Raw genomic sequence first — 24,232 nt, 5'->3', positions numbered from 1 at the left:
AATTTAAGACATGTAGATGGAACCACATTCCAGCAGAAAGTAAGCAGGTATTAACAGGAAATGAACTAGTAGACTAAGAAGAGTCTTGTGAAAGGATAATATAACAATGACAATTGCTTTGTCAGCATTGTCACAGTCTGTACGCAAGGGCGGATCGATTCATAAATTGGTGGTGTCGATATTAAGGGTAGTATCAGTATGTGATTGGTACTATAGTGATCAGATCGATATTTACATTTTGTCCACCTTGATCAGAAAATCCCAACAAAATAGTGTATACTAATCGACCTACCACACAACTAATTTATGTAATAGACCAAGTGCTGCATTAGGGGCCAGATGGCGAGCAAAAGTCCAGTGCGTTGGGTGCATTGGAGTGCTCTGGCTACATAAAAAATTTGCGGCTTCTTTCGTGAGCTTATTGTTGATTTAGTATAACCTTGTAACAATTAGCGAGGACAGAGACCCGTCTAACGCTTTACTCGCTAGGCTACTGCTATGTTGCAATTAGTGATGAAACAATATGAAAATTATATATCATGGTTAGTGTGACCAAAATGATCACGTTATCATTATCGCAGTATTGTTGAATGTGCTTAAAAAGTATTTATACACACACTGAAATCTTTTAACCAAGGTATTTTTAAATAAATAAAATAAATAGACACACTGTTGGAAACCTCACTATTTTGCATGTTTTGTGTTTGTTATTCTTCACTGATAGTGTTTTCGTCTTAGTATTTTATCTGCTTTAATGGCTAAGCTTTTATGGTTTTAAATATTTGCTTTGTACTGTAGCACTTTCAGATTTATTTAAATAAAGTGTGTAGCAAATACAAATGTTTTATTATCATCTATTATTTCTGGCAGGTGTTGCGTCGTTCTACTCTGTTCAGCGGTACTTGAATGCATCGTTAAAAAACACCCCTGTCTCGTATTCCTTTGAGTATATATTAGAACAATCACTGTGTCCTAAAACAGCACAACTTGTATCATTCATTTATCCAGGTTATTGTTATTCTCGGGGTATTTAACTGATCAGTTGACTGTTCAGTTTGTTTTAGAAGACGTTTAGCCTCTCATCCAAATAATTTTCATCAGTTCATGCAGGAAGGAATAGTTTTGTTCTTTTGTGGTGTAAAAATGAATGTGTCCATCAACAAATGTTAACCATAGAATCGAATCGTTCATACACCGTATCCAAGCTTATCGTACTATTCGGTTTTTGAAACATCGTTTTTTAGTCATATCGTAACCCAAGTATCTAGATTTGTATTGAATCGTCCTAAAAGAGATGTACGACCTAACACTCAGATGGCTCTTTAAAGGAGCACAGTAGGTTTCATGTTCCGTGATCCAATCAAATAACGCGACAAAGGATTGACATGAAGACGACAGAAAAGATATCACCTCTAAAAATGTAAACTTTGTGTAAAAATCTTGACAAATAGGCGACTTATTATATAAATAAAGAAGAGCAGGCAGCAGCTTACACATCCTCATACTTTCTGTAACACCCAGGAAGAAAAGATGTCAGCCAGCTTGAAAAATGTCTCAACTATAAGCGATGTGAAGCCCAGAATCATTTTTATTTAAACCTTTGAAATATTTCAGGGTTCCTCACGAGGAAACCTTAACACGTTATTAAATCCATAAACTGCTATAAAGTTGTGATTGAGTGCATGGCGAGTTCTTGTGATGTAGAGAACTTTTGTTTGAGTCCAGGACATTGAAATAGTTATAAAAAAATAAATAAAATAGATTTAAAAAATCACATGTTTTTACCAATTAAATAGGATATTTACTGTATTTTGAAATGTAAATGTTAATGCTCGTCTGACCCGCAGCATTAGACACACGTAATAAAGGTGTTTGTGAAATCCGCCAACATTGTTTGGTGTTAAATTAACCACAATATTAGATAGGCTCCAGCGCCCCCCGCGACCCCAAAGGGAATAAGCGGTAGAAAATGGATGGATGGATTAGTGCTGCATTAAACATTAGTTCGCTACTGGGCCGACATTCCCTAAAAATGATTTGTTTTAAACTATTCAAAGCCTTGTCCAGCTGTTTACTGGCGTATACAAGTATTGGTTAGCTAACTTTTACTTCAAATGAATATCGTCTCAAATATCGGTTATCTGCCACTCTGACTACTAATAATCGGTATCAGTATCGGCCTGAAAAAAAACATTTTGGTCGATCTCTAGTTTCTATAGGTTTGGATTAGGGTATGTTTTGTCTTATTGGGGAAAGACGTCTGTTGTTTTCATGTTAGCATTTAAGCCAGTGAGGTGGCACTAGTCAGTCCATGAGTTTATCACAGTGCAGTTATCAGTCACAGTTTTCGATATATTTGATTTAGGACGGTAATACTAACAGTCAGTAGTTTAATCTGAGTTATCATTATTACCGTTTATCGTTACATCCTTAGTTGCAATACATTTTTAAGTAAAAAACGTGCACAAAAAAATAAGAAAACACTTGTGGAGTTGCAATTATAGAGTACTTATGCATAACTGTATCTGTAACGGTAACTGTAACTTTAGGAATTCTAATTTAGAGATATTTTGCCCATTTCTGTGTTATTGTCACCAGCCTGACTCAAAGCCACGATACACTCACTGTCCTTCCAGTCGTGGGAAAGACTAAGACTGAAATTACATCGCTCTCATGGTGGACTATTTTGAGCTCCCAAAAGAGAGTGGCACAGTCGCAGACGGCAGGTTGTAGTGACTCGATCGTACTCGGTGCGGAAGAATCTCTCTTGTCCTTACACATTTGCTGCTACTTTTGAGGATTTTCCGTGTGGTTTTTGGTATTGGTTAGACACTTAACGATCTTAACCAGGAGGGGAGTCAAAGAATGCTGTGCGCCACGTCGCCAGGTGAGTGAGTGTTACCCGGCACTCTCACACTCTTGCTTGGTGTCCTATGCTAAGATTGAGGGATGGTATCAGTGACTCAGAGAGACGTCTATCATGAGGTTTGTTGGATGAGTAGACACAAAACTGTAGCGGACCACTTAAGTGACAGGACTTTAAGTCACTTGTTCATATGTAGAAATACTGTTTAATGTCCCTGGCATAGGATAATTTCATGAATTCTCTCTGAAGTCCACTTTTTGGAAAGGTGCTATTTCTCCGAAATAGAAGGCACAAAAGGCAACCCAACCAGAATGTTTTCTTCTTCAACAACCAACATGACCTGTTGTCTGGTGTTCAACCTTTACTCTCACCTGGATGACAGACCATCTGCACAGAAATGTAGTTTAAAGTGACCTTATAATTTAACGACAAGGGGTATTTAAGCATCACCACTTTCTAATCTTTGTAAAAAAAAAGGCAAAAAGGTCATTGTTAAGACAGCCATGCATGAAGTCCACATGTGGAACCAGACCACCACGTGGGTGCCCCCTAACCCGAATGAACTCGAGGGGTCCCAAGCACCCTGTGTGATGAATGAGACATTTGTTTCCTGGGGGGCGAGGCATGACTAACTATGTGAAGCATCTGTCTAGTTTAAATTTAGTGTAACTGAAGCTACTGCTGGCTGTGCTGCATCAACATATCACAGGCTGCATTACACCAGAGAGAAAGCTGTTTAACTTCTGTATCTCCTTTCATTTGTGTCTTTCTCCCCCACTGCTCCCTTTGTACTGTGGGGCACAGGGATTACAGTAGTTTGAATCCAGCTTTATTTTAGGGAACACGTTTAAGCTATATTTCAGTGGGGCAAACACTCAGTATTGACATCTGTGCTGAAATTCCCCTTGGCATTCTTGCCCTAAAATAATTAAGTGTCCACAACTAGGGTACATTTCATTCGTCCCTTACTAAAAATGTGTGTTGCACCAGTAAGATTATCTCAAACTGATGTTCCACATTCTACCTGGGTGCCATGTGGTTGTGTGGACCTGGTGGACCCTACTACATGCGTCGTAACCGGAATGTAGACCATGTGGACTCTGACAGCTGAGCAAAAAGGGCATTGAACACCAACTGTGAATACAGTTCTAACAATATGCACCACTGATTACTATGCTGATCGTCGTTAACACCCACCACCTTCTAAACTCCATCCTTTGAAGGTTCCTGTTTAATGACGGCGCCTTTCCTCTTTGGAGCAAAGTATGTCACGTATGCCACTGACACAGGTGAATCTTGCCAGCTGGTTTTGAAATCAAGTCATAAATCTTGACAATTCTGTCCTGAAGCTTTCTTAGTCTTTTTCAGACAGACAAAGTAAGATTAATTTGTGTCAATAGGATCTTTGTCCATCCATCGGTATTTAGTTCAGGTGGTTGTTTGGCTCTATATCGTTATCCCATAATGTTATCTCGGCATGAGTTTGTTAATTGGTAGCCTAATTTAGCTGCCAGCATATGTTAACATTGGCTTAGGTTGAGCCTCTGCTGGCTGGTGAGGTTTCTGTGACAGCACAGGAAGGCTTTATAAAATAACCTGCGCTTAAAACTACATAACACACAAACATACAGACAAAATGTTCACTAAACCAACACCAACCATCTACAACTTGCGCTATGTATCTAATTCACACAGGTGGTTTTACCGCTATCTGTTAACATAAGTTATGCTCTTATTACAGATTTTAGATACAGAGAACCCCAGTAGGCTTGGCACCAGCCCAGTCAGGAAGGTTTTAAAGCCACAGGTGATGTCAAACCTTTGTAATACGTATGTCTGTGCGTCACACACTCCCGTTTTAGAAAAGTAGGCCGCCTGCCATCCCTAGAGATCCTGGAAAACAAAACTCTATAGTAGCTCATTTGTTTTTGGATTATCGAGCAAGTTGTATGTAGGTTACTGTTCCATTGGGTTAAAAAAACACGGTGGAGTGGTAAATTAAAGATGGAGTATACATGCAACAGTAGTTTCTCAACTGGAACAATAAACGTCTCCTGCTGTCATACTTGTAGGATACTCAATTGCCAGTTGCTCCCATTGCTTATGTAATCAATGTTTTTGTCTTTGATGGAAACACAACATTTTGCAAATAAGAACCCATCCACTGTCATGAGTGGTCAACAGAATTGTATCTCCAATTTTGACAATGGGAATATAATTGAAAGATCACAAATGTCAGCTATATCACTAACCCAGCATATTAATCAGCAGAATCCCAGCACTGGCATCATTCTGCTGTACACTGTTGCTCAGCAGCTCTTGGTGGTGGTTGAAAGAGGAGATTACAAGAGCTACTGGACAGAATACAAAGCCTTTTGTGCAATGGGGTGTAAGCAGAGCTGGTTCTAATCAAGCTGCGTGCCCACCACAAAGGGAACCTGGGGTTAGGTTACCCTCGAGCTCCTGTGCCACATGGTTCTGTGGCTAGTGTGTAACCAAAGACGGTGATATGCGGTGGTGCATGGACGTGCACACACAACAGGTTGAATTTATGGCAGCGCAATCAAATTTTTGCGTTACTTTACACAGAAATGTTTGTCAACCGTAGAAATAGTGTTTTTTTGGCTGTTTAATAACTGTACATGACAAGTATTTATTAGTCTCATTTACATGTAAATGTTAAAAAAGTTAGTCCATCAACACAGAAAACATCTGTACAACAATTCTATGCACAAGTTTGACCAAAGCACCACCATTACATGTTATGTAGACCACAATTAAGTTTTGTAAATATAGAAATAAATCATAATATGACCCCTTTAAGGAGACTGAAAAACAACAAAAAACACACTTGCTTTGCAGGGGCACTGGTAGGACTTAATACTAATTACCTCAGAGTCACTGACCATTTATCCAATGTATGTGAAACTTTGGGGATCTGCGTATTACATGTATGATAGCATTTTTTCCAAAACGGGCACAACAAGGGTCGCTACAAATATACCACCCGTGGAGTGACTTGTGTATTTGTTTGTGTAAGCTAACACTTCTACACCTGATACACAGCATATAAACGCGTGAACCCGTCGTCAAATTCATAATGTGGGTAACACCATTAATATGGATGAACCCTACATCTGAGTTGTCAACTGGACTTTTTGAGAATGTGGGCTTGTATGTCACGGCCGGTCACAGGACCTTGACACACTTTGCGTGCAGTAAGGAACAACAGTCCCCATGCCGGATTCCTTACCCCCACCTATCCCCAAGTTAGACTGTTACAGTCAGTCTTAGGCCTGGTGAACTTTGTAACAATAAACCGACGTGGATGCCAGTATCACCAACAAGGCTCCCCCCGTTGTTACTGTGACTTTGTGGTATGTCGCAAACATTCGCACTTCACTCTCCCAGCGTGGCTAAGCTATTAATAACCCAGGTACAGCAAAGCCTCTTAGAGATCTGTATTTAACCGGATTGGCTTTCTGATGTATAGACACTTGAGGAGTGTGTGACGCACAAGGGTTTACATCCAAGCCCATTGATAAAAACAATCCCTCCAGTCTCTCTACTCATTTTTCCTCTGTGACCTAGTGTCTTAAGGTGAATTGGCTTTGACCTGGGGGTGGTTCCCCTCTCCCATCTCCAGTTCCTTTCTCCACCATGAAGGTTTTTAGGTCACATGCTAATAATATGCGGGGCCAGGTAGAATGGCCGTCCCCCATCTGACCCTCGACTTTGTAACACTGCCCCTTTGATCAAGTCAAGTCAACTTTATTTATATAGCACGTTTTCAACAACTTTTAAATTGAACCAAAGTGCTTTACAGGTTAAAAAGCATAGAGCAAAAAACTAAACAAAACAGAAAAAAATGATGGCTAAAAATGTGACGAAGTAGAAAAGCAGATGGGACTTTGGTTGACATTTTAAGTTTGACCGTTTGTGCTTCAGCCTCACAGACACGAACAACACAACAATAAGACAGCCCTTAGAGGGTTCATGTACTCATATTCCAGGCTTATGGACCTTCCCATTGTTTTAATTTGTATTTATTTTCTCTTTTGATCTAGTTGAAGGGAATTGTGACTGCTACTAATCAGAACATCCCAAAATGTAATTGTGTTATTCCCACATCCGAGGTGTTCTACTTATACTAGTTTATACCTTATGTTCAATTGACTCATATCACTTTTAAATGTAAATACTTATTTTACTCCTTATTAAGTATGACATTTATGACTGCCTTGGCCTAAATGACCTATATTTAATCCTCATGAAGCAGTTGTTACTCACAATTCCTTCTTATGTTGTTTTTTGTACTGCACTGTACTTTCTTTCACTCAACGTTTCCTTCTTCTTCTCGTGCTCCCATTGTGAAATTTGCAGCTTCTCTTTTCCACGTGGCCTCTTCCACCTTCCACTGTTTGGTGTGTGTGTTTTGTGTGTTGCACCACGTCTGTCAGTCAGATGCTGTCGTCAGAGCATCCAATACTGGGTCTTGTGACAGGCAGGCTGCCCCAGTGTGAAGCTGAACAGCTATTAATATACTGTATACACTTGCTGCTGTTCCTGTTGATGTTGTTAGCAAGCTACGGTACAGATGGAGAGGAGGCAGAAGACATTTGCCCTATTTATACTTCAGCCTCAATATCTGATTTGACGGACATTGGCAGTAAGAAAAACATGTTGCGCAATTAACCACAACTTTATTTGCCACTCTCGATGTTACAAAACAATCAAAATGTGTGTTAGGAGGGTGAAACATAAAGGAGCATGCTAGCTAACCAACAACCACACAGACGTCATCTTTTGCTTTTTAAGTCACATATGAAACATTTTCTGACTCCACAATAAAAAAATTGCACAGTCCATTCACCTTACTTTATCATCAGCGTACCAGGAAGCATAATGCTAAAATACTGACCCTGGATATTCAACTAAATTGTTCTGGCGGCCATATAATGCAGCAATTTCAGTTGTTTGGCAGTTGTCAGCCAATTTGTAATGCTGATTACCGCCCCCTACAGGACTGGAGTGTAGCTTAAGGCACGACAACACAAGTTAACAAACAGCTCAGTCATCTTGTGCATACTCTGTTTTGTTCCTTTTTTTTTTTTTTGCAACTGTCAACAAGCCGCTAAGCTAGCAGGGTTGGAACGTATGTACAATGTAGCATGATTGGTCAGTTTTGGTGAATGTCTGTTTGCATCAGAAATCACTATTTGACATGTGCTATATTTTGCGGATGCTGTAGATAGAATGACTCCTAATAGGTACTGCAGAGTGCATCCAGTGGAAGTTTATCAATAACCACTAACAGAGTGGAGCCAATACGGACAATGGGCTCTTGTCTATTTGTTTTTGACCACATGTGTGTATGTGTGCACAGTACATGCTGCCTGTGCTGAATGACTTTGGGTATAAATAGCCTGCCAGTGCTCGTCGCGATGACAGCTGACAGCACGCACCGTTGTGTGAATTTGTTTTGAGTAGCGCTGTTCTTCGGTTATCCCTCTTGGAACAATGCCCGCATGGCAGACTGCTACCCGGCAACAGTTTTTACATTAATTTCCAGAAATTGAGCTCTATGACTCAACAACATTTCATGCCCAACCATCTCACACAGGTGACTGGAATTTGGTGATGTTCCTTTTTGCTGTGAGTTACTGTTAGAGTAAGTATAGTATCAGGAACAAAAGTATTGTCGCATAGTACAGCGGAAGCTTTAATGTCAAGCACAGTCTGTTCTGGGGTGCTGGTAGACTGTTGATTTGTTCAGATTTTCAAACAGTTATTCCTATAAATATAAAATTCCTAGTTTGTGAACCCGTTCTCAAACAATGGCAATAAAAACTATTCTGATTCTGATTCTGATTCATATTTCCCCAAATTGTTGGACGGCGTGGCGAAGTTGGGAGAGCGGCTGTGCCAGCAATCTGAGGGTTACTGGTTCAATCCCCACTTTCTACCATCCTAATCACGTCCGTTGTGTCCTTGAGCAAGACACTTCACCCTTGTTCCTGATGTGTGTGTGAATGGGTGAATGTGGAAATAGTGTCAAAGCGCTTTGAGTTCCTTAAAAAAAAAAAAAAAAAGGTAGAAACGTGCTATACAAGTATAACCCAACAACAAATTATTGCAAAGGACTTTAGAGGTTCCGCTCTTTCTCGGTTTCTTCTTTTTCTTGTACATTTACAAGTCTTAGTATTTATCTTACCGGGGTTAAACTCTCTGTGATAACATCTCTGCATGGAGTTTTTATGGTCTCCCCTTGCTTTCATGTGTTTCCTTCCTCCCACATCCCCAAAACATGTATGTTAAGCTAAGTGAAAGCTAAATTGTCCAAATGTGTGAAAATGTAAGCATTGTTTGTTTATACTGTATGTGCCCTGTGAATGACTGTTAACTAGTCAAGCTTCTACTCTACCTCTTGCCTGAAGCCAACTGGGATAGGCTCCAGCTTACTTGTGACAAGTGGCATACAAAAATGGATAGATTGTTGTTTGATTAAAAAAAAAAAAAAAATGTAACTACAGTATGTTATACAAACCAACTTCCAAAAAGAAATCTGTTAATCTTTCATTTCCTCCGTTTTCAGATCTGGAGCCTGACGACAACACATCTTTCTACATCCTAAACGTAGGTCAGCCCCAGTCAGTGGTCTCAAACCACCAGTCCATTGACCTTCCCCGCCATGGCATGCAGTCGCACTCCCCAATCATCAGCACTTCCCCTCGCCTTCAGTCACACAAACACGGATCAGTGCCACGGAGTTATGAGCCTCAAGACTCAAAGTATGGCACCTCCCCCTTGCTCCCTTCAGCTCCGGTGGAGGCACCTAAAGCCTTTGAGTGCCCCAGTATTCAGATCACCTCCATCTCCCCTAGCTGCCAGCAGGAGATGGACGCCAATGAACAAGATCTGAGAGCAAATGGCCCTGATGGGGACTACCACAGTGACAGGCCCCTGTCCAGAGACCACCTTTATTTGCCCCTTGATCATTCATACCGGGACTCCTCTCTAAGCCCTAGCCCATGCAGCAGCCTCTCGTCAAGGAGCTGGTTTTCTGATGCCTCCTCATGTGAGTCTTTTTCGCACGTGTATGACGATGTTGAGTCAGAGCTCAACGAAGCAGCAGCTCGCTTCACCCTGGGCTCCCCGCTAACGTCCCCAGGCTGCACCTCACCTCAGGCTGCCGTTGGGAATCTGGAGGAGTCGTCCCAGTGGCAGCACCATCACCCCTCTTTTGTTCACCACTCCCAGTCCATCAATCTGTCACCTCGACAGTCCCCCTGCCACTCACCACGCACTAGTGTCACTGACGAGAACTGGCTTAGTCCACGGCCGCCATCTAGGCCATCCTCGCGTCCCACCTCACCCTGCGGGAAGAGGCGCCACTCCAGCGCGGACATCTGTTTCCCTGGCTCGGTGTCTCCACATCACTCACCTTCACCCACGCCAGGACCTTCCCCTAGGGGCAGCGTGACAGAGGACACCTGGGCGGGCAGTCCATCTGTAGGCATGTCGCCTTTCCAGTGCTGTCAATCTGAGGCCGACATCCCACTAAAGACAAGAAAGACCTCACAGGACAGAACAGCCATGCACACAGCAAAAGGAGAACTGGGGATAGATGACCAAGGAAATATGTCTCCAAATCTAGACTCCCCCTCAGAAGAGGCCCTGCACAGCCTGAAAAAGGACGGGCCTGGGGAGCAGTTTCTCTCGGTTCCCTCACATTTTTCATGGAATAAACCCAAGCCTGGACATACGCCTATATTCAGGTAACATAATGTCAAGTACAATAAAGCTGCAGTTAAAATCAAGGAAGTCAAGTAAAGCAGGGTATTCATGCAGATGTTATAAACAGTAGGGGTGGACAAAAAAAAGAAGATATTGCAGTCTCTTAGAATACAGCATCAAATAACAATATTATCGATACCAAGTATAAAGAAAGGCACTTCATGCCGATGTTGACTTTTCAACATGATCTACTGTACATATTCCATTTTCAATGATCAGTAATGTTAGGATGTACTGTATAATGTTATCTTTCAACATACAGTAGGGATGTATCTGTATCAAACTCTCACGGTACGATATCACTGTATTAAGGCCACGGTACGTTATGACCAAAAGACTTGGTTAAAATGTTATAGTGTGGAAAATGAAGTGGCAGGAATGTTTAGGATGAACACACTTGCTGTAATTGAACACAAATATAATGCTCAAATGTTCTAATCATATGTATTACTACAAATATGTATTTTAGGTACAAATAATAATACAGGGACATCCACTGTTTTAAGAAAATATATCATTTTTAAATACAGTTGAGTGTCTTAAAGTGAAAATGTAAACATTGTGTGTAACAAGTGTAAAACAATAATGTTCACTTTTGTGTCTTTAAACGTTTACTTTATGAGAAGCTGTGTTCTCTACTGTGGACATTTTTTTTTTAATGTCAGTCTGGAAAATGCTGTTTCTCAGAAGAGTTAACTAACAATTTAACTTTTTAATATTGTAAAACTGATGTTTAGCTTCGCTGGCTTGAATTACCGTATATTTTCTGGGTGACAGTTTATGAGGTGACGACTTGTCCAGCCTTTAATGTACCCTGCTTTCGGCCCGAGTTCAGACCAGAAACCTTTTTTTTTATTACCTTCTTTACTTAAATGATTAATCATCGACTTCTTCTTTCCTGCACTGTCCTTCACACTCCCTTTATTTGTCCTCATGGTGAGAAAAACAAAATGTCTTCTTCTTATAGTCTAGCTAACGAGCTATTGAGTTTGTCACCAGATGTTTTGGGCAGATCTCACGGGGTTCACTGTTACATTCGCTACGCCAACTAGTGGTGGGAAGACCTGTAACCTGGATTAATACTCACCACCTAAAACATAACAATGAGCAGAGAGACAGCTTGTATCAAAACAAAACGTGTTAGCTGTGCACTCATTAGTAGAGGTACCACTGTATTGATTATTGTAACATTTTGACTGTTGACAAAATATTATAATAATTAAAATAATATTGTATCTTGTGTTTCGATACGATTCCCACCCCCAAGAAAGCAGATACAGTGGGACATGATAGTGAGAGTTTGTGCCTGGAATGGTACAGTACATTATTTCCAATAAGAGATGAAACTTAGAGAAAATAGTAATTAATGGAATATTACTGATATGCTGGTTGGAGCATAAACAGGTAACTTATCTTTTGTCATTATGAATGCTATCACTACTTGGCAATATTTGAAAGGGAATTACAGTAATAGTGTACTAGTTCAAAGGTAAAATAAGGACTTGGACAAATTATTTTATGTTGTTTGCTAGCTGCTGTAAAGATTGAAAGTTCTGATCTTGAAGATAAATAACAGTGCAGTAAAATACTATCAAAACGTACATTGTTTGAATAGATGGGCTTTGAATGCAACACTTGATCCAATGTTCAACAATAATGGAACTTTGAGCCATGTGTCAGCGGTCGGTATACAGTGCATCCGGAAAGTATTTACAACGCTTCACTTTTTCTACTCTCTATGTTTATTCCAAAATGGAATATCTTAATTTTTGTCCTCACAATTCTACAGACAATACCCCATCCATCCATTTTCTACCGCTTGTCCCTCTCGGGGTCGCGGGGGGTGCTTGAGCCTATCCCAGCTGCACTCGGGCGCAAAGCAGGGTAATAATGACAATATGAAAGGGTTGTTTCTCTGAAATGCAGCAAATTTATTCGAAATAAAAAAACAAAAATTACATTTACGTAAGTATTTGCTCAAAACTTTGTGGATGCACAGCCTCAAGTGTTTTTGAATATGATCCCACAAGCTTGGCACACCTGTCTTTGGGCAGTTTCGCCCATTCCTCTTTGCAGCACCTCTCAAGCTTTGGTTGGGTGGGAACAATTGGTTTTCATCCAGGATATTTTTGTACATTGCTGCATTCATCTTTACCTCTATCCTGACTAGTCTCCAGTTCCACACGCTGAAAAACATCCCCAAAGCATGGTGCTGCCACCACCATGCATTACTGTTGTGATGGTATTGGCGTGGTAATGAGTGGTGCCTGGTTTCGTCCAGCCAGGATTTCTGTCTTTCACAACATAGAGTTCAATCTTTGTCTCATCAGACCAAATAATTTTGTTTCTCATGGTCTGAGAGTCTTTCAGGTGCATTTTGGAAAACTTTTACGAAGGAATGGCTTCCGTCTGGCCGCTCTACCATACAGGCCTGATTGGTGGATTGCTGCAGAGATGGTTGTCTTTCTGTAAGATTCTCCTCTCCACAGAGGCATGTTGTAGCTCTGGCGAAGTGACCAGCAGGTTTTTGGTCACCTCCCTGACTAGAGTAAGATGTATACAGCAATGTACAGACATCCTAGATGAAAACCAAGGCTTCCCATCCAATTTGATGGAGCTTGAGAGGAGCTGCAAATAGAAATGGGCAAAACTGCCCAAGCTTGTGGCATCGTATGCAAAAAGACTTGAGGCTATAGTTGCAGCCAAAGGTGCATAAACAAAGTATTGAGCACAGGCTGTGAATACTTATGTCTTTGTGGTTATTTGTTTTTTTACATTTGCAAAATAAAAATAAAAAAGTTTTCATATTGTTATTATGGGGTATTTTCTGTAGAATTTTGAGGACAAACATTTTACAGAAAATAGCCCCTTGTTTGGAATAAGGCTGTAACATAACAAAATGTAGAAAAAGTGAAGCGCTGTGAATACTTTCCGTATGAACTGTAAATCTCTGAGATGCTGATTTATCTGTGTGCAAAGGCTTATATTTACCAAAAAGACATAAAATAAATTGTAAGTGGAGAAGTCTGCTGAAGTTTGTTCTTTAATGTGTGCACCAGATAAGGAGTACATAGGGCCAAAGCCTCAACCATACCCCTCATAGTTTTGCTAATGTTAACACATGTATAGAACTAAAACATATCCATTTTACTATTTGCTGTATATAAAAAAGCCAGAAGTTGACTCAATTTGTTGGTCTTCTCATCCTTCTATTGCCTGTATACATAATTGCAATAGACAAGATTCACAATATTGTGACACGAATAAAAAAAAGCTGGGTCAGACGTTAAATGGGTTGGTTTAGTCTTCAGAACATTTCCTGGTCGGTCAATTTTACTAAACCTCCCTGATTGACTATTAAGAACATTTTATTGATATATTTTTCTAAAACAGTATTTGTAATGAGGTGTGAAAATCTGTAAAGGGGTCATGTCATGTAAAACCAACATTTATTACCTGTTGGCACCTGTTTTTATGTATTTGGGATCTCTGTAAATCCCCCAGATTTTAATCCAAACCACTGACGTGTGTTGGAGATATTGATAAAAAAAACAATTTTGCCTCTTTTCAAACAAATAGTTAGGAATTTCAGACAACTGTGGCGTACTTTGCCATAGTTACGTCAGCCGATATCACCATTCATGCATGGTTGAAGGTTTACCCAAAGAGCTTTGCGCAGTCTGCCATTTTTATTCAGTTGTAATTCTTCATCTTCATAAATGCATATCATCAACATTGAAAGTGCACTTTAAACATCTGTGCATTGATACAAAAAAACCAAACATAAAATAAACGTTTATTTTTCTATATACTCTCATGTGCGCTTTATTTTAGTGTGGAAACTATGTCGGTGTAGTTTAAATTCAGGGCATGCCCTGTGGTCAGAATTTTGTACATTTTTATTAAATGAGGAATTGATGATTGAACAAAATAGAAATCTTTTTTTTCCTAATCAAATTATTCAATGTAATCAATTGATCGTTGCAGCCCTAATCAGAATCAAATGTATTCATCAGAGTTCATTGAAGTTGTATATTAAAAATATGTCTGTTTTACCATGTATGAAGTGTTATAAGAGCTTAGGAAGTGGTCACAAGTGTGTGTGTGTGTGAAAGCTGTGTGTCAAGGGCGTTTAATGCATGTAATATTCATATCAATCATAAAATAAATAGTGTCGCTACAGGGTCCTTAATGTAAATTTGTTTAAAAGAGTCCGTCCACTTCTCGTCGCTTCGCGTATTGAAATGAAGTTTGTAAAAACTAATAAACAACAATAAACTGCATATAGTCTAAAGACTAAAACAACTCAAAAATAGTTCCACTGATAAACGTTCTTCAGCACAAAGATAACCCACAAAAGTTCCTCCATTTCGAAAGCTCCTTTTGTTTTCTTTCCCTCCGCTGTCGAGTTTGTTGTAATAGAAATATATACTCCACTGGCGGTCGCGTGTTTGAAAAATACGTTTTAGGATCGCCCCCAACCGTGCTCAACCAATTCGACAGTACAGCCCGCCCCCGAAAACATTCCTGGTCGCATGGAACTCCGAATGGTTCCTAAAGAACTAAATATATCCGGGTAATTTTTGGTAGAAACATAGGAGGAACTTTATTTATCTGGGTAGGTGGGAAAGTTCCTGAAAAATGTCCTGTGGTGGAAAAGGGCCTATTGTGACAAATTTAGTCCTTTCAAATCTTCTTAGTAAGCAACCTTGAACTAGAAATTTGACAACATTGAGCTAACGTGCCATAGCTAGAGTGGCTGAATGAATATCAGTGTTTGGTGAACCATCAGTCTCTACTGCCAGACTTGGACATTTGAGAAAGGTTATGCTAAGACAAGCCATAGGCCACCGCACTTGTCTCGACTCACGTTTCATCTGTCCTTCCCCGCTGGTGTTATCCTAGTAGCGACACTTCCCGAGGTGGTTATGTCACGGATCCTGTCAGGAAAGGTTAAGAAAGCACTACCTCTGTGATGTGCGTGCTCACTGACGACACTGTCTTGAAAAGCAGTACAAAAAGACAAAATAGACTCTTAAAAAATGGACACAGAAGAAGAAACTGGTGGTCTTCCTTGGCTAAGTCGGGTGTTTATCTGACCCATCCACCACCCTGAACGCCGCATGGACAGCCTTACTATATTTAGATATCATCACATTCCCGTCTTTACCTTGCTTTGTGCTACTGTCTGCATGTATAGTGACAAAACCTTCTATAATCGACGTTGCACATGAGTTCACCCTCAAAATTCTAACAATCAATAATAGTTTTTGGCTTATTTGATATACGTGATTCGTGACTATAATTACAAGATGTTTTGCCGATTAAATGATTTCATGCACTTGAATGGAGAGGCTCAGTTCTCCGGTTGAGGAGGACATTTTCTTTTCAAGTGCAGCTGTTCAAATATGATTGTGGTGACACAGATTAAAAAAAGAAGTGGGGGGAGGGGAGAGGGAAAAACACACAATGCCAGTTAGTGTGGCACACGACACATGTTGCACAACAAGCAGTCAGACACTATGCTGCTGTTACTGCTTATTGTCTGGGAGCAGCAAATACCGGTTGTTTAAAAAGACAAAGCAACACATTCTAGGGATGGGTGACATGGCCTAAAATGTATATTGCAATATATATTGCAACACAATACATATCACAATATATTATTTGGTATGTAAATTATAATAGAACCTGTTCAAATTTCAAAACAAAACAAAGGCTCCCAATTTGGCTGCTGTATTGTATTATTTTCTCAAAACTATCATTCTACTTGTTCATTTATTTACTGTTAATATCAGGTTGTTTTCTGTTGTAACATGGTTCTGTCTGCACTTCTGTAATAAGCATTTATTATTATGTTGCTGGGATATGTTACATTTGTTTTGGGCGATACTACAAATTTGTGTATTTATCTATTACCAAGAAGGTACTCGGACTGTATTAGTCATACTAATGCTGATACTGTTCCTAAAATATTCAAAACCATTGAATGATTACATTTTTGATCACAATTATGATCTGACAAAAACATGGTGGTGTAACAATATATATAAAATGTTTCAATTATTTCCAACTATTGGCTCTGATTTAAATCCTTTGGTTTTTGTCCTTAAACACTCTTGGGTCAAGGGACCTTTTTTCTGACTTTGTAAACAATAAAAAAAATTTTTTTTTAAATGTTCATGGTAAAAAATATCAATCTAATCCCTGTGGTATTGACCTGATACTATAATACTTGGTATCGCAGTGTCGATATTTGTATCGATCCACCCACTTTTTTTACATTCAAGAGCTCTGGCTTGCGGTTAGCATATCTTCCTTCGGTGTGTAGTGTAGCTATTCCTTGTCCTCCAGGGATGATACAACTAAGAAACACTTGCACTTTGGCGGGACATAGCCGTTTGCAAGATTGCCACATTGCGCTGCCAAATTTGCAGGATATGACTAGAATATATCATCAACATGCATTGTAATGATATAACTATAGTATTAAAAGCTATATTGTTGCCCAAATGTACAAACCCCATTTCCATATGAGTTGGGAAATTGTGTTACATGCAAATATAAACGGAATACAATGATTTGCGAATCGTTTTCAACCCATATTCAGTTGAATACGCTACAAAGACAACATATTTGATGTTCAAACTGATAAACATTTTTTTTTTTTGCAAATAATCATTAACTTTAGAATTTGATGCCAGCAACACGTGACAAAGAAGTTGGAAAAGGTGGCAATAAATACTGATAAAGTTGAGGAATGCTCATCAAACACTTATTTGGAACATCCCACAGGTGTGCAGGCTAATTGGGAACAGGTGTGTGCCATGATTGGGTATAAAAACAGCTTCCCAAAAAATGCTCTGTCTTTCACAAGAAAGGATGGGGCGAGGTACACCCCTTTGTCCACAACTGCGTGAGCAAATAGTCAAACAGTTTAAGAACAACGTTTCTCAAAGTGCAATTGCAAGAAATTTAGGGATTTCAACATCTACGGTCCATAATATCATCAAAAGGTTCAGAGAATCTGGAGAAATCACTCCACGTAAGCAGCATGGCCGGAAACCAACATTGAATGACCGTGACCTTGGATCCCTCAGACGGCACTGTGTCAAAAACCGACATCAATCTCTAAAGGATATCACCACATGGGCTCAGGAACACTTCAGAAAACCACTGTCACTAAATACAGTTCGTTGCTACATCTGTAAGTGCAAGTTAAAGCTCTACTATGCAAAGCGAAAGCCATTTATCAACAACATCCAGAAACGCCGCCGGCTTCTCTGGGCCCGAGATCATCTAAGATGGACTGATGCAAAGTGGAAAAGTGTTCTGTGGTCTGACGAGTCCACATTTCAAATTGTTTTTGGAAATATTCGACATCGTGTCATCCGGACCAAAGGGGAAGCGAACCATCCAGACTGTTATCGACGCAAAGTTCAAAAGCCAGCATCTGTGATGGTATGGGGGTGCATTAGTGCCCAAGGCATGGGTAACTTACACATCTGTGAAGGCACCATTAATGCTGAAAGGTACATACAGGTTTTGGAACAACATATGCTGCCATCTAAGCGCCGTCTTTTTCATGGACGCCCCTGCTTATTTCAGCGAGACAATGCCGAGCCACATTCAGCACGTGTTACAACAGCGTGGCTTCGTAAAAAAAGAGTGCGGGTACTTTCCTGGCCCACCTGCAGTCCAGACCTGTCTCCCATCGAAAATGTGTGGCGCATTATGAAGCGTAAAATACGACAGCGGAGACCCCGGACTGTTGAACGACTGAAGCTCTACATAAAACAAGAATGGGAAAGAATTCCACTTTCAAAGCTTTAACAATTAGTTTCATTAGTTCCCAATCGTTTATTGAGTGTTGTTAAAAGAAAAGGTGATGTAACACAGTGGTGAACATGCCCTTTCCCAACTACTTTGGCACGTGTTGAAGCCATGAAATTCTAAGTTAATTATTATTTGCAAAAAAAAAAAAGTTTATGAGTTTGAACATCAAGTGTCTTGTCTTTGTAGTGCATTCAATTGAATATGGGTTGAAAAGGATTTGCAAATCATTGTATTCCGTTTATATTTACATCTAACACAATTTCCCAAGTCATATGGAAACGGGGTTTGTATATTATTTATTTGGCAACCCTAATACAATCCATTGCGGGATGCAGGTGTTTGATAGTTATTCAAAATGGTAATCAAATCAATACATTTAAAGGTATGTCAATAACGGAAAGTAATTTTAATCAATTCCAATCAACTGTTGCCATCATAAAAGCTGTACAGGAAATGTTTTAACAATATGCAAACAGCTGTTTAATAAACCAAATAGTTTGATAAAACACAATTGTCAAATAAAGCCATATTGTTCTGTGCAGCCAGGACAGTGATGTGCTTCTGTGTGCATCATCGCAGTAAAGGGCATTTAAAAAAACTAAATTAGTCTCTATGAAATCCTGTGAATGGTGCCGAATGCCGATCAAGAAATAGGTCATTTAAAAAAAAAAAATGTTACTGTTTGAATAACTAAGTTTTTGTCCAACCCAGTCCACTGCTCATCCTACACTGTCTTTCATGATCCAGACAAACCCTCTGTGATTGTCTCTTTTTTGCTTTCATTAGAAGTTCGGTCTTGGAAGGAGTCTGCGTTCTAATCAGTGCTCTTGTAGTTTAGGTAATAATAAGGATTGTGTTTTTCTCCTTAGGACATCCTCACTTCCCCCCCTAGACTGGCCCCTGACAAGTCAGTTTGGCCAGTATGAGCTGAAGATAGAGGTGCAACCCAAAGCCCACCACCGAGCGCACTACGAGACCGAGGGCAGCAGAGGAGCCATCAAAGCAGCTTCGAGTGGCCACCCCATTGTCAAGGTACTTTTGTATGTGTCATTAACCAAATACAGTACGAGCAATATGTCTTAATTATACAGTTGCATCAAGTACATTTTGTTCAGTTACCTCCTGAACTGACTTTGACACCCGTGTAAGCTTGAACTATCTCACCCTTCTGTACTCGAGGTGTACACCAAATAAGTGAAATAGACTGAGCCAAAATTAGTTGCTGAATTTAGCAACCGCTTACTGAGAATGAGACAGTTTCTTCACTTTTGAGGGATTTCCTTCCACATTTGAAACATGGTGTGGTTTCATTGTGTCGGGCTCAGAGGTGCCACCGTAATGAAAATGGCAATGGTATCTTAATGATCTGTACGGCAAAATCCTTCAAAATTTAGAATTTGGGTGCTTGTGTATTATGTAGATCTGAAATCAAGTCAAATCAAACTTTATTTATAACACACTTTTCATACATAAAATAAATACAAGATAAAGTGCTATATAGACTTAAAAACAAAACCATGATGACCCACCCCCACCTACCATCAGACACATCAGTCTGGGATTTATGCTTCCGATTTTGATGTTTCACTAGAGCTGGAACTGCTAAGCACTCAGCTTCTAAAACTTGAAGCTCATCTGTTGTATATTCAGGATCAAAAAGATCCTCTCCATTCAAGTGATAAAGTTCTGGGTCATCATTTATCCCAAAGTAGTCGCTGTTGGCCCGAGAGCTGCAGCTATTGATTATTGGATTATCCATCTTAATTTTATTTATATTACTCTTTTATAAAACAAGGCCATGATAACCCACGTACACAAACTAGATCTGAGAGATTAATGCTTCCGATTCTTACACCGATCATTTTTTAAGTGAGATTAACCAATATCAACTGTAAAATTTTACATTTATTTATTGTGAGTGCTGTACACAGTCAATAGTACACAATAACTTAACAACATCAAAAAACTACTATCTAACCTTTTTGCCCTCAAAGTCCACCTGTGTCCAGAGACATAAACTTGTAACATCCATCCATCCATCCATTTTCTACCGCTTATTCCCTTTGGGGTCGCGGGGGGCGCTGTAGCCAATCTCAGCTACAATCGGGCTGAAGGCGGGGTACACCCTGGACAAGTCGCCACCTCATCGCAGGGCCAACACAGATAGACAGACAACATTTAAAAACAAAAAAATTATTTTGAGCAATTACAAATATTTTTCTGATCACTCTAGTATCGATCATATACTCATATTACCCTTGGTGTTGACATTACCAAGATATGGATTAATCTACCGTATTACATTTTAATGCTGGTACACTAACAGTTGTTGTTATGTATAGACATGGGCAATTATTTTGACTCGCGGGCCACATTGGTCAGTAAAAATGCGTCAGGGGGCTGGTGTGTGTGTGTGTGTGTGTGTGTGTGTGTGTGTGTGTGTGTGTGTGTGTGTGTGTGTGTGTATATGTATATGTACACACACACACACATACTGTATATATATATGGCATGATAACAACAAGATATGTCTGTGTAACAAAGAAGTGACTGACTGATGATAGTGTGAAAATATTCACCGGTCGTATTCTTTTATTTCTGCTGTATGTGTGCTTGGTTCCCTTGTTTAAGGAACGTTTTAAAAATGTGTAGGTTGTCCAGCATTAGTTAAAGAAATTCCTAAGATGTCGTAGAAAAGGGAAAATCTAAACACAATACAAACACTCACAATGGGACTGATAGATTGCTAAAAATATTATGACAGACCAAACAACATAATGGAATTTTACAGCTTTTTTGCTGAATAAAATAATGTACATGGAAATTAATAATGTGGGATTTGTAATATTAACTATGAATGATAAAACAGTGAATATTAAGAACATATGAACATATCTCCTCTTGACTTCCCAGGCGACCGTCTCGAGATATTTTACAATAAAGCGAAATGCAACGAATATGCAACAAACACAGCGAAAAATGGACACAAAGGATAAAAAGAGAAAATCAGATCCATATAATAATAATCCATGTAATATCACTTTTTTGCAATAAACAAAAATGCAACAAATATGCAAAAAACACAGCGAAACATGAACACAAAGGAAAAAGAGAGAAAAACATATCCATATAATAACAGTCCTCATCATATAACTTTTTTTGCAAAACATAACTTTGTTGTAGAAATCTACTGTCGATTCCCTCCATGAAATTCACGTCTCAGGCTTCTCAGGCTTCTGTAAACAAACCCTACCCACTCTGCGTTGTGCCTCGTCTGCTTGGGGCTACTGTGACGTAGATTATTGTAATAACTCGTATATCATTCAAAAGCGCACATTCCAACCATTAGAATACTCTATATAGTTCAAGACTAAAGGTAATTTGAAAAATGCACTGCACATCGTATCGGTGGATCCAGTTTCGATGGTAAAGGTATAAAAAATAATTTGGAGACGTCCGGTGGGCCAGGTAGAAAAACTTAACTGGGCTGTAATTTGCCCATGTTTGCTCTGGACTCTTAGTAATCTACTTGTTAATTTCCTGTTACTATCTGCTTACATTCTTCTGTAACGCAGTTCCATCTACACTATTTAAAGTTTACTAAGCTCTTATTTCATCTGTTGTTTCTGTCCAGTTTAGTGATGAGCTAAGCTATTAGCATGCCTGCTCCTGCTCGCTGTCGATGTGTAACATGTTCAGCCTTGTCATAATGTTTGATAATGATTATAGATAATGATACCTGAGACACTAAGAAATGAAATTTATTTGCCGTAATAGAGGTGATTGTTATCAACTTAGGGGAGCGACTCCACACTGTGTATGGAAACACACAATTAGCTAAAATAATAAATACAATATCAGCCAGAGGGGAACAACGTTTGGAATTCGCATTGAAAGGCATTAATCGGCCATGTCGATCACACAGTTTTTTAAGAAAATTGCCGATACTGAAATTCCAAAAACAAACACACACACACATAAAGATACAAGATTTCAAAGTAATGGAGGAAATGCTTTCAAAGCTGTTGGCATAGAATCAATTTAAGAAAAGACCAGACTGTTGTCGGGTGGGGGTGTGAGGGCTGCGCACATGACTTGCGATTCTCTGCCAAAATACTAGGAGCAGTGTTTTCCTGAACCACAACTCTTGCTGGCTATCTATTTAGCTTGCTGTGAAGTAGTAGTCATCAATGGCGTTTAAAGCGAAATTTAGATTGTTGTTGCAGCTGGAAGTAACTCACTTTTCGTCTACATGTTTCTTCGAAACCGGAGGAGTTGTTTAAACACAATGCTTTCGTAGGAGGGACAGAAAAGGCTACATATTCCATCCATCCATCCATATTCTACCGCTTATCCCTTTCAGGGTTGCGGGGGGTCGCTGGAGCCTATCTCAGCTGCATTCGAGAAGTAGGCGGGGTAAAAGCTACATATTGCATAAAAAAAAAAAAGTTAATTTCGATTTTCAGAGGTGCATGTTAAGCTACGCCGGAGGGTTTGGAGATAGCCGCTGTAGCTATAAGTGACGCTGTGGCATAATGAAGCCTTCAGTTCTCACACATTTAGTCAAGCAGGCCCCCCTCTAGGCCAATAATTAACCATTTCAACCTCAGCGTGACCAAGATTCTATCCTGACATATGTGACTGCATAATTTAGCGGCCAAGCAAGCTTCGCTACACTTGTCCTCATTCTTTATCCTGAGAGGACTTAGTTTGGGTATTTTAGGGGTTTCCTCGCAAAATTGATTGAAGACTGCCTCCCTTAAAATGTTTGCTACTCACTGGGCTGAGGTGCACTCACACTGGAGCTATTACACTTTCTTCCTTGTCCCCCACTGACCAGTACACATATACACATATGCCATCACTTTATTAAAGTAGGTATACACTTTGGAAATGTTTTAATTGTGTTACTTTATTTTTCAAGGTGGTGGCTATCGTTTAACTGATGCAAGGATGTTCATTGTATTTACATGGATGTTGAGTGTACATAATGTAGGTTTTAACTTTTAACTTTATAGATTATTTAGTCTTTCTTTTTTAACAATATCAGTCAAATGTTAAGAGATACTTCCTTATGCTATTGAATGACAACGTTTGACTGTTATTGTATATAATTCAGGATGGCTGTTATCATTAATAACTAGCAGGAGGCTAGCAGCAAAACAATATTTATTCTGCATATCTTTGTTGCATCCAACTAACACTTAGGGCCTGATCTACAAATACAAACTATACAATTGTGTGTACTATTAGTGGGTGTGTTGCGTGTGATCTACTAAGACTGAGTGTGCAATTGATAACTGGTGCAGACCGCTCTATTAAAATGAAGTTTTTGCGTGTACTATGCGGCTTTCACCAAGTAGACACTCATTTCCTGCATATTCACCTTATCATGCTCTTTACCTGTGGTGTTTTTCTGTTTCGAAATATGCAGCAGACATATACTTCTTTTTGTAGACATTTTAGAAGCAGTCCTTCAGTGCGATCATCAAAGGAACCCACTTTTTTACACGCTGATGGTGTTCCCTGGGAGATGCTGGCACTAACGGAGAGTGTACGCTCCAGACGCAAGAAAATACATATTAAAATAAGTTTTTTTCATATACAGTTTAAGCTTATAAAAACAAATGTCATTTAAAAATATAGTTTGCAAACACAAAAACGCATTAATTTAATTTGTTTTAATCAGCCCCTTAAGTCAACCAGCAGCTATACAATTTTAAAATGATATTG

General features: G+C 39.4%; 1 protein-coding gene across 2 annotated transcripts in view; it reads left to right on the top strand.

Moving 5' to 3' along the window:
• nfatc3a (nuclear factor of activated T cells 3a) overlaps nt 1-24,232 on the top strand; it is a 109,174-nt gene that overhangs the window by 11,393 nt on the left and 73,549 nt on the right. For both annotated transcript variants that reach the window (XM_061964384.2, XM_061964383.2), the window contains exons 2-3: nt 9,462-10,644; nt 19,369-19,531. In XM_061964384.2, coding sequence (XP_061820368.1) covers nt 9,462-10,644; nt 19,369-19,531 — 1,346 coding nt within the window. The remainder of the gene's footprint in view (nt 1-9,461; nt 10,645-19,368; nt 19,532-24,232) is intronic.

The sequence above is a fragment of the Nerophis lumbriciformis genome, linkage group LG06, assembly GCF_033978685.3.
Source record: "Nerophis lumbriciformis linkage group LG06, RoL_Nlum_v2.1, whole genome shotgun sequence".
In the NCBI taxonomy this organism is placed as follows: Eukaryota; Metazoa; Chordata; class Actinopteri; order Syngnathiformes; family Syngnathidae; genus Nerophis; species Nerophis lumbriciformis.
This window is presented reverse-complemented; position numbering and strand designations above follow the sequence as displayed.